At 55.5% G+C, this 11,594-nt stretch overlaps 1 protein-coding gene across 1 annotated transcript; it reads right to left on the reverse strand.

Moving 5' to 3' along the window:
- Nucleotides 1-1,355: 1,355 nt before the first annotated feature.
- Nucleotides 1,356-7,923, reverse strand: NMRK2 (nicotinamide riboside kinase 2; the record flags this gene model as incomplete). The annotated part of the gene is made up of 8 exons (XM_079546632.1): nucleotides 1,356-1,417; nucleotides 1,496-1,582; nucleotides 2,525-2,631; nucleotides 3,827-3,898; nucleotides 4,149-4,320; nucleotides 4,534-4,582; nucleotides 6,449-6,539; nucleotides 7,898-7,923. The coding sequence occupies 8 exons, from the start codon at nucleotides 7,921-7,923 to the stop codon at nucleotides 1,401-1,403; spliced, it is 621 nt and encodes a 206-aa protein (XP_079402758.1). The 3' UTR covers nucleotides 1,356-1,400.
- Between the last annotated feature and the right edge of the window lie 3,671 nt (nucleotides 7,924-11,594).

Consider the following 11,594-nt stretch of genomic DNA (forward strand, 5'->3'; position numbering starts at 1 on the left):
GGGGGAGGTGGCAATGTGACGGAGCGCTGCGCTGGCGGTGTCCCCATAGCGGGGCAGTGTGGGGTGATCTCTTCCCATCCCCCTCACAGGGATCCATGGGGCACAGAGGGCCGACCCCGTTTGCTCCCGTTGCTTCGGGGCTGAAACCCAGGGGCTCCATCTGCTCCCAAACAGAGGGGAGGGAGGGGGGGAGGGGGGGAAATCCTACAGCGACAGCTGATCCCAAAAGCACAAAGTTCACCGGGTGCTGAGGCTGCGCTGGTGCTGCAGGTTTGGGTTTCAGGAGCCCCATGGGATCACGGCCAGCAAACCCCCAAGCTGCACAGGGAGCTCCCCTGCGCTGGACTCGAGGCTGCGGGCACCATAGGGGCTCCTGAGTGCTACACAGGGGATCCTAAATGCTACGGGGCCTCCTGAGTGCCATAGGGATCCCTAAATGCTCCATGGACTCTTAAATGCTGTGCAGGGACTCCTGAGTCCTGCAGGGATTCCTAAATGCTGTGTAGGGACTCCTGGGTGCTGTACAGGCACTCTAGGGCTCTAAATGCTATATAGGGACTCCTGAGTCCTATATAGGACTCCCTAAGTGCTATGGGGAACTCCTGAGGTCCAAATGGGGACTCCTGAGTGCAACAGGGATTCCTAAATGCTGTCCAGGGATTCCTAAGCAGCAGACAGGAACTCTTCAATGCTATATAGGGACCCCTGAATGCTCTATGGGGACTTTTGGGTCCTATGTCGGGACTCTTAAATGCTATAGGGGCTCCTGGACACCATATAGGGACTTCTGAGTGCAATAGGGATTCTTAAACACTATATAGGGAGTCTTGAATGCAATGGGGGCTCCTGAGAGCCATACAGGGACTCCAGAGTGCTTCATAGGGGCTCCTGGGTGCCATAGGGACCCCCCTACGCAGGGGAACCCATGGAGAGCTCCCCCCATCCCGAATCCCATTGGGTTTTCCCATCAGAGTTGGGCACAATCCCAGTGGCCACATTGAACAGGACCCAGTTCCTACCCGGCCCCAAAGAGGCTGAGGATGCAGTGCGTGGTTATGGGGCTGCAGGAGCCCCCACCCCATAACAACCTCGGCTCAAGAGGAAAAATGAAAGGAGAGATTGGAACTGGTTTTACTGCATGGGAACGACGGCGTTGCGGAGCGGCCGGGTCCCAAAGGCGGCCTCTGTTCTTTCCATCAGGAAAAAAAAAAAAGAGTTCCCAACTTCTGGCAAAATGTGGTGGAATATTAAAAATAAAATAAAATAAAATAACAAATCCTGCCCGGCATGGTGGCAAATAAATTATCTTCAGTTCTCAATTATATACAAAAGACGTTTCCCAATCAACCCTCGTTCCGACGGCGGCGTTAAGTAGTATTTACATCTGTGCGTGGGGTCCCTCAGCTCTTGGGGGGCCCTGTGAAGGAGAAGGGGTGCTGTGAGGACCCCCCCCGGCACCCAGGGCTGCTCCCCTGCCCCCCAGCTATGGGGTTACCTGGGGGGCGGTTCAGCAATCTGTTCCTGATGTCCTCCAGGACTTCGTCGTAGAGCTCCTCTCTGCTCTTCAGCCCATCTAAATAGACTGAGGGAGAGGAGGTGTCACAAAATGGGGGGGACCTGTGGGGTGTCTGACCTGGGGGAGGGCATAGTTAATAGGAGATGGGATGCTCAACGTTTGCATTGATTTGTTCCTACATATGGCATGGATTGACCCAGCACTGGCTTTGTTGGCCAAAATATTGGCTTTGTTGGCCCCAACGTTGGCTTTACGGGCCCCAAATGTTGGCCTCAACGTTGGCTTCGTTGGCCCCAACATTGGCTTCACTGGCCCCAAATGTTGGCCCCGTTAGCCTAAATGTTGGCTTCGTTGGTCACAAATGTTGGCCTCAACATTAGCTTTGTTGGCCTAAATGCTGGCCCCAAATGTTGACCCCAACACTGGCTTTGCTAGCCTAAATGTTGGCTTTGTTGGCCCCAAATGTTGGCCCCAAATGCTAGCTTTGTTGGTCCCAAATGTTGGCCTCAACATTGGCTTTGTTGGCCCCAAATGTTGGCCCCAAATGTTGGCTTTGTTGGTCCCAAATGTTGGCCTCGACGTTGGCCTTGCTGGGTCCAAATGTTGGCCTCAACATTGGCCTTGTTGGCCCCAAATGTTGGCCCCAAATGTTGGCCTCTACATTGGCTTTGTTAGCCTAAATGTTGGCCCCAACATTGGCTTTGTTGGCCTAAATGTTGGCTCCAGCATCGGTTTTGTTGGCTCTTTTCCCACTCCCCAACAGAACCCACCCCAAACCCCCCTTCCCCCAGCAGAAAGTTGTCTTTCCCCCCCTAATTCTCCCTATTTTCCCCCTGGCCATCGCCAACCAGCCCTACAGCTCCACGTGGGTACAGCACGAGGCTCAGCGACTCAGAGTTCTCCCCCATCCTTAATGGTGACTCTGTGACACAGACCGTCATCAAACCGCCCTCGTGGGGGGACTCAGCGACCTCAAAACCCCCAAGGGCAGGGAATGGGGCCACGCACCGACATCGACCCCGTTGTCCTCCATCTCCTTGCGGTGTTTCAGGTACATGGGCCACACGTGGCCATCGAAGAGGCCGGGGGGATCAGGGACGGTGTAGCTGCGCGTACTGCAAACAGGGAACAGTGGGGACGGTGGGCATCGCTTCCCAGCAACCACTGCCCCAAATTTTGGGGTAGGTTTTCTTCCAGCACCCCCCAATGGGGTCCGTGGTGGCTGTAGGGGATGCGTGCCACGTCCCCGTTGGTGGGTGGGATGTTGGTAAAACCCACTCCAAAGGGACAGTCAGAGCCAAGACTGACTGCCCCATATCTCCCCATATCCACCCCACAGCCCCCTGTAGCCTCATATCCCCCTATGATCCCCCCTTTGGCTCACCCACTGCCCCCTATAGACGTATCCCCCTATGGCATAGGGTCACTTATCCTAATTAAACTCATTAATTCCAGTTTGCACTCGATGCTCCTACACACCAATAATGGCAGTGCAGGGAACCCCAGCTCATCACCCTTACTGGGGTCAGGAGGGGGATTGGGATCAGCAGTGTGAGATGGGAGGAAGGGGTGGGATGGGAGAGTTGGGCAGAGCTGAGTGGGGTGAGGATCTAGGGCGAGCAGAATTGGTTGGGGTGAGGGCTTAGGGTGAGCAGTGCTGGCTGGGATGAAGGTTTAGGATCAACAGTGCTGGGTGAGGTGAGCATTTATGGTCAGGGTGAGTGGTACTGGCTGGGATGAAGGTCTAAGGATCAACAGTGCTGGGTGAGGTGAGGGCTTAGGGTGAGCAGTGCTGGCTGGGATGAAGGTTTAGAATCAGCAGTGATCCTACAATCCTAAATCCCAAAGTGAGGTGAGGATTTATGGCTGGGATGAAGGCTTAGGGTGAGCAATGCTGGGTGGGATGAAGGTTTAGGATCAGCAGTGCTGGGAGAGGTGAGCATTTATGGTTGGGATGAGGGCTTAGGGTGAGCAGTGCTGGCTGGGATGAAGGTTCAGGATCAGCAGTGATCCTACAATCCTAAAGCCCAAAGTGAGGTGAGCATTTATGGTTGGGGTGAGGGCTTAGAGTGAGTGGTGCTGGCTGGGGTGAGGATTTAGGGTTGGCCAGTGCTGTTTGGGATGCAGGTTTAGGGTCAGCAGTGCTGGCTGGGATGCGGATTTAGGGTGGGAGTACTGGGTGGGATGAAGGTTTAGTGTCAGCAGTGTCAGTTGAGATGAGGATTCAGGTTTGGGCAGTGCCAGCTGGGATGAAGGCTGGCTGGGATGAGGATTTGGGGTTGGTCAATGCTGCAGCCCAGCACCACCCACCTCCTCCTCCGTTTGCACTCATCGTACGGCACTGCCAGGAAGTAGCGGAGGTCGAAGAGCTCCACCAGGGGTCTGCAGAAAGAAATTGTTATTTCCTGGTCTTACCTTCCCCCCCCAAAACCCCACAGTCAACCTTCCTATTTCCCACCCTGCCGACCAGCGCTGTCATTAAGGCACACTCCTGTAGGGCGGGCTCGTCAGCAGCCACCCCATGCATCGCATGGTTGACCCCCACCCCAAAATCTGCTATGGGGTCTCGGTGGGCACGCTGATACCAGGAATTGGCTTCAATTCCGTGGGTTCCCCCTGCCCTCGAGCTCACCTGTAGTTGTAAAGCAGGAAGCCTTCGATGAGCAGAATGTGGGGCTCTTTGGAGGGAGGCTCTGTAGGGTCGGGCGTGACGTTCACCCCATGGGAACGGGCGAACTTGACCGGGTTCTCCATCCAGGCACGCACCGTGCTCACCATGGCCTCCATATCCAGGGAGTCCAGCACTGAGGGGTGGGTGGGAGAGAGGGTCCCCATCAAACGCCGCCACCCACACGGGTTCGAAAGCTTAACGGACTATGACAGCGTTAAGAATTGAAAGGAAATGCTTAGGGAAAAACAACAGCAGGAAAAAAAAAAAAAACCAACAAAAAAACCCAACAAAACAGCCCAACGAAAGAAGATACATCACTGCATCCTACAGCCAGCACCGCTCTTACCGTCCCACTGCTTGAAGCCATCCTCCCCGACTTCTATTTGGTCTTGGGGCTGAAATGCAGTGAGAAAACATTGCTGCAAAGCCAGTAGGATCGCTTCCCCCAAACCCAACAGCCTTTAATCACAGCCTTTCCCATCTCCCCCCCACCCCAAAAACCTCAGCAGTGCTCTGGGCTCCTCGGGGCCATTGGTGACAGAGGGCTGAGGTTGGCTGTGCTGCAGCCATCCCAGCACTCAGGGTTATAAGCAGACATATAGGGCAGCATGCAAACTGGCCCCAGTGCTCCACCAGCCCATACTCCCCAATGATCCATCAACCCCAACGCTCCACTGGCCCCATATTCCATTGGCCTCAGTGCTCCACTGGCCCCATATTCCATTACTCCAATGCTCCCCTGGCCCCAATAGCTCCACTGGCCCCTATGCTCCACCAGCCCTATATTCCATTGACTCCAATGTTCCCCCATATTTCGTTGGCCTTCAGTGCACCATTGGTTCATACTCAATAACTCCAAAGCTCCCCCGATAGCAGTGCTCCCCTGACCCCAATACTTACTGGACCCCAATGCTCCACTGGCCCCATATTCCATTGGCCCCAATGCTCCACTGAGCCGTACTCCAACCCACCAATACTCTGTTGGCCCCAGTGCTCCCCTGACCCTAATATTATAGCCAACCCCAATGCTCCCCTGGCCCTATGTTCCACTAATCCCAACACTCCATTGCCACCCCCGTGCTCCACTGGCCCCATATCCTATTGACCTCAATGTTCCATTGACCCCAATGCCCCCCTGGCCCCATCTTCCATTGCCCCATAGTCTGTTAACCCCAGTGCTCCACTAACCCCAACGCTCCCCTGGCCCCATATTCCATTGATCCCAATGCTCTATTGGTCCCGTCTTCTATTGGCCACCAATGCTCCACTGGCCACAATGCTCTATCAACCCCAGCTCTCCACTGGCCTCAGTGCTCTATTAACCCCAATACTCCCCTGACCCCACATGCTTTAATCCCAATGCTCTGTCAACCCCAATGCTCCCCTGGCCCCAGTGCTCCATCAACTCTAATGCTCTCCTGGCCCCATATTCTATTGATCTCAATGCCCCATTGCCCCCAATGCTCCATAGTCCCATACTCCATTACCCCAGCACTCCATTGACCCCAAATTCCATTGGCCCCAATGCTCCACTGGCCCATGCTCTATTAACCCCAGTGATCCATCGGCCTCAGTACTCCCCTGGCCCCATATTCCATTGCCCCCAGTACTCCATCAACCCCAATGCTCCCCTGGCCCCATATTCAATTGATCCCAATGCTCCATCAATCCCAGTGCTCCCCTGACCCCAAATTCCATTGGCCCCAATGCTCCGTTGACCCATGCTCTATTAACCCCAGCGCTCCACTGGCCTCAGTGCTCCATGAATCCCAATGCCCCTCTGACACCAATACTTAGTGGACCCTAATGCTCCATTGGTCCCCTGGCCCCAAATTCCACTGGCTGCAGCGCTCCATTAATCCCATGCTCTCCCAGCCCCGTATCCCACTGCCCCCAATGCTCCACAGTCCCATACTCCATTACCCCAGTGCTCCATTGACCCCAAATTTCATCGGCCCCAATGCCCCGTTGACCCCAGCACCCCACTGCCCTCAGTGCTCCATTAACCCCAATGCCCCTCTGACCCCCATACTTACTGGACCCCAATGCTCCGTTAATCCCATGCTCTCCCAGCCCCACATCTCACTGCCCCCAATGCTCCATGGTCCCATACTCCATTCACCCCAAACTCCATTGGCCCCAAATTCCCCTGGCCTCAGCGCTCCATCAACCCCATCGCTCCCCTGGCCCCACATCCCATCGCTCCCCCTGCCCCCACCGCTCTCCCTGTCAGCAGCGCGTGGGATCCCCGCGGCGCTCACCTTGAAGAAGTCATCCTGGTGCACGACGCAGCAGTTGGGCAGCGCCTTGACGATCCTGTTGGTCAGCGTGGTTTTGCCCCCGTTGGTGACGCTGGAGCGAAAAAAAAAAACCCAAAAAAACAAACCCCAAAAACCCCAAACCTGGCGATTCGGACCCAAAAATGGCGGAACGCGAACCGGCACCGGGAAGCGCGCGCGCTCCATGTTCGAATTTCGCGCCGCGGAGGCGCGCGCTGAGCGCTGATTGGCTGTCGCCGCGAGCGCGGCCCGCCTCCCATCCCGGAAGTGTAACATTCCGAACGTCCGACGCTTCCCGCGCGCGGGAGGGCGCTGCGGCGCTGAGAGGAGCGGGGCCGCCGCCATGTTGGGCGGGATGGAGGTGGGGGGCAGAGGGGTCTGCGCCGTGGCGGCTCCGATCACCCGGGGCAGTGCTCGTGTTGGCCCCGTACTGTGTGACCGACCCCGGCATGCTTCCCGTCCGCTGTGCAGCCCCATAGCTCGTCCGACCCCTTGTGTAAGCTCACCATCCTGTACCAGCTCCTATGTAACCTCAGGACTCCGTTCCATCCCCAATATAACCCCATCCCATCCCCTATGTAACCCCACCATCCTGTACCATCCCCTATATAACCCCCATCCTATCCCCTATTATAACCTCGGAACCCCTTCCCATCTCCTGTGCAACCCCTAGAATCCCATCCTGTCTCCTATATAGCCGTATAATCCCCTATGTAACTGCAGAACCCCATCCCATTCCCTATACAACCCTCAGACCCCTGTCCTGTCCCCTATAGAGCCTCCAGAACCTCCTGTTGTCCCTTATACAGCTCCCAGAACCCCATTCTGTCCCCTATATAGCCCCTATATAATCCAGGAACCCCATCCCATCCCCTATATAACCACAGAATCCCATTCCCTACACAAGCCCCAGAACCCCATTCCCTCTCACCCCATAACCCCCTCCTATTCCCTATATAACCCCCAGAACCCTGTTCTATCCCCTGTACAACCCCTAGAACCTTGTCCTATCCCCTATATAACCCGTGAGCCCTCTGTCAGCGCTTATACAACCTCATAATGCCACGCTATCCCCTATATAACCCAGGAACCCCATCCTATCCCCTAAATAACCCCAGAACTCCCTCTCATCCCCTATACAACCCCTAGAACCCCATCCCTATATCAGCCTTGAACCCTCTCCCTCCCCCTATACGCCCCCTAACCCTGTCCCATCCCCTATACAACCCCTAGAACCCCATCCCTATATCAGCCTTGAACCCTCTCCCTCCCCCTATACGCCCCCTAACCCTGTCCCATCCCCTATGTAACAGCAGAGCCCCCTCCTATCCCCTATACAACCCAGGAACCCCCTCCCACCCCCTATATCACACCATAACCCCCTCCATCCCCATACACCCCCTAACCCCGTCCCACTCTACCCACACTCACCCTCCGATCCCTATGATGTACTCCATAGCCGAGCTGTGCAGTGTGGGGAGGAGGAGGAGGAGAACCCCACAGTTTGTGGGGTTTTACACAGAGGGGCCCTTTTCCCCCCTCGGCTGCGCTGCGTTCCCGCTGGGCTCAGCCCCGCTCCGCTGTTCCATTGAAACAGAGGCGCTTTGCTGCGGGTTTATAGCACCCGGCGGCCGTTTCCCCGCCCCATAGCTGACACCCATCTGCCCCCAATGCCATATTTTGGGGCCGCACAGCCCAACCCTCCCCCCCCCCCCCTCCGGCTCCTCCTCCCCCCTCTCCCCGGGCTCTGATCGCGGGGTCACGCGCGCACCTGTCGCTCTGCTGGCTATAATTAGCGCTCGGCGGCGATCCCTTTGCCTTAATTAGGAATGGGGCAGGTGGAAATGTCAACCCCCCTCCGTGGGGCTGAGCGAGGAAATCATTCTCCTTTTGCTTTCCCTTCTGCGGATCGCAGCTGCACCCGGATTCCCCGAAACCCCAACACGGACAATGCAGAACGAGAGCGCCCTTCTGCTTCCTCTTTGTATTCCCGTATGTATAAATCCGTCCAAACCCGATAAACCCATCGTCCCGCCCCCTGTTCACATCCTTAGGGAACCACTCGCAGCCTGGAGCTCGCTCTGCCCCGCAGACGCAGCGCCCGGTGGCTGCGCTGAGGGTTCCTCTCTGCGTTCCCCAACACATCCGTCAGATCCGGATGCCGCTGCTCAAATAAAAGACTGCCTCTGCAATGCAGGGCCTTTGATTTTAATTACGGCGATCATTTCAGATCCCAGATCGCGGGGACGCGCTGTGTGGGGCGGGCAGCGTTCTGATGGACGCAGTGATGGGAATTTGGAGCGTTGTTTCAAAGTAGCACCCGACAGAGCTCCAGTCACTAAAGCACCGCGTGTTTCCTTCCTTCTGCTTATCAGCACAGCGCCTGACAGTGCTGGCGGCATTCCTGGCCATAAAGGGGGCTGTAATTAACGACCTAACGATGCAGCTGGTAAGTGCACCAACACACCTTGTGTCTCCCTTTCCCTACAGCCCTGTGCTGCAGCACCGATCCCTGCTCCCGTCCCCGTGCGGATGCCTGTTGTGTCTCCCATCCCATTAGCACCCCCACCAGCGATGCCTTTTTCTCCAGGCAGGGGATGGTGTGCCCTCATCATCAGTTCGTGTTCAGGGCTGCTTTGTGCAGAAAGCTTTGTGCCCTAAATAATCTCATTTGCACCTCAGATCCGGGCTGTGCCCCCCCAGCTGTGATCCAACCAAGCGTGGTCCTTCTCCCTGCAGACCCTGCAGGCTGCACTGTGCTCATCAGCCATGAGGTCAAGGTCTGGTGCTCTGTTAAGAACGGAGCCGACCACAAATTAACACAGGTTGCCAATTAGCAGAAAAACGTTAACCAGATTCTGGAACCTTGTAATGAAGGTGTTGGAGGCAACAGATGAGATTGTTTCAATGGAGACAGGCTAGAGCAAATCTATGAATGGGGCTATATGACACGACCCAACGCTGCATTGCTCTGTGCGTTGAGCACCCAGACCTCTGCATGTTCCCACTCCAGTTCTTATTGCCAGCAGTAGCTGTGTGCTGACGTGTTTCTGGGGGCTCTCACTGCTATTTTCCCATTGCAGCAACGTGATGGGATTGCTGCAGAGATGTGGAGCTGCAGTTCCTGAGGATGAATGGGAGGTGAAAATGGGAATGGGAAAACTGGACATGGGATTTGCAGTGGCTGCAGTGGGGTCACCCAGCAGGTGCCCATCACAGTGGTTTCAGTGGGTCGCCCATTGGTGCCTGTTGCCACTGTGCACTGAAAAGGAGTAGCAACAGTTGATCCCATCTTACAGTTCAGCCTCAGCTGAGCTCTGTGCAAACAGAAGTACATTTTTCTTCCTCTTCGCTGTGTCCCTCTCCTGCCCACGAGCTGGGGAGGTGTCTGGTTAATGAACAAACAGTGCGTGGTGTTTATTAGTGTCGATTTCACCGTGTTTGACCTTAACGTGGCCGTAAAAACCTGCGGGTTTTTGCAGGTGGAGGGACACTGGGGTCAGCCACCTTTGGTCACCGTGGAACCAAATACATTTGGAACATGCCATCTTCTGTGCAGCTGAGAATTGCCCCCCACCCCAGTACCCCAAACGGACGCCAACGAGAACAGCCGTCCTTCCTGGCAGCAGGGAGCCCTCCTGACCCATCGCGTGGCCATGCCGTCGCCGCGTGCTCACGAGTTCTTTTTTGAGCAGCACTACGGCTGCGTGCCGGGTGAGTCACATGTCACTCAGTGGCACTTCCTTTTTCCGTGCTCATTTCTGTACAGAGCCGTTTGTGGTGACGCTTCGCCAACACAAACAGGGGGTGACAGCTGCGACCGCAGGCAGACGGCGATGCTCTCTGCTTTTAGAACGTGCCAGCTTGAGGTTGAAGCTAGGAGAGGTTTGGCAGAGGGGACACCAGCATTCCTGGGGAGTGCCTCTGTGCCCCTGGGGCAGCTCAGCTCTGTGACAGCCATGGAGCTCTGCTGCAGGATGCATCGGTGATCCTAAAGCTTCCATTCAGACTTCAAGTTGTAAGGTGTTGCTTATGGGGTCAAGGTTAGGATCAGGGTCAGGGTTACGGTTAGGATGTGAGCACTGTTACGTCAGGATTTCTGGATGCCTTCCTTGGAGGTAGTGTTGGGATGAGGCAGCGCTGCAGCTGATAAAGAACTGAGGGATGGCAGTGTTTCCACCTGCAGATTTTTATATTCTTGGTTTGCTCTGGGCTGTGCTGCGGAGCTTTCTCCAAAGGTTGGGTGGCATCACATCTCAACAATGCAAAACCCTTCGTACCCCCTTGGAAGAATCAGAGAACCTTGGAAAATTCTGAGCTGGAAGGAACCATCGTGATATTCGTGTCCAATTTCTACCTCCATACAGGACTGCCCTGAAAGAAGATAAGGAGCTCTATCAGCTGGTGGCAAAACCATGGGCTGGCAGGGTACCAAGCTTCTGTAGGATAACATTTGCTGGCACCTTGTCACAGAGCTGCCAACAGTGACATGTTCTGTGTCACTGCAGCTGATCCCACTGCTGCCCACGGTGGTGGGAGGGCTGTGAGCTGGGAGTGGGGACCAGTGGGAGGAAATGGGGACCTCTGGGTGTGTGTGGGGTGTGGGGGGAGGCAGAATTGTTGGGGGAAGGGAAAGGGATGGGCACAGAAGGAATGGACTAAAGGTTGGCCTGAAAGGAACAGGGTGAGGCAGTGTGTAGGTGTCAGGCAAGATGATCATAGAGGTCTTTTCTGACATTATTGATTCTATAGGGCTGGGAGGGGAAGGAAAGCTGGAGCCTGAAGGCAGGCAGCTTGTTTTTGCAGAGCCCAATTAGGGATGTAGAAAAAAATTCCCAAAGTGTTGGGATCTGCAGCTGTCCTGCTCCCACACCCCATGACCTTACTCTGAATGAAGCACACATCGAACCCGATGCTGCAGGAAAGGGAGCTCTTTGGGGTTCAGTGCTCTGTGGGAGGAACCATGGGGTTAGTGGGAATGGCCATGGAGAGGAGTGGGGAATGGTTCTTCTTTGTATCAGTGTGGTAATAACAGCAGGAATTCCACCTGCAGGAGCTGACAGAGCAGCTCTGTCCCCATTGGAACCTCACATATTTCAGCCCGTGTGTAACTCCACGATGGGCCAAA

The sequence above is a fragment of the Tetrao urogallus genome (assembly GCF_951394365.1).
Source record: "Tetrao urogallus genome assembly, chromosome: 25".
In the NCBI taxonomy this organism is placed as follows: Eukaryota; Metazoa; Chordata; class Aves; order Galliformes; family Phasianidae; genus Tetrao; species Tetrao urogallus.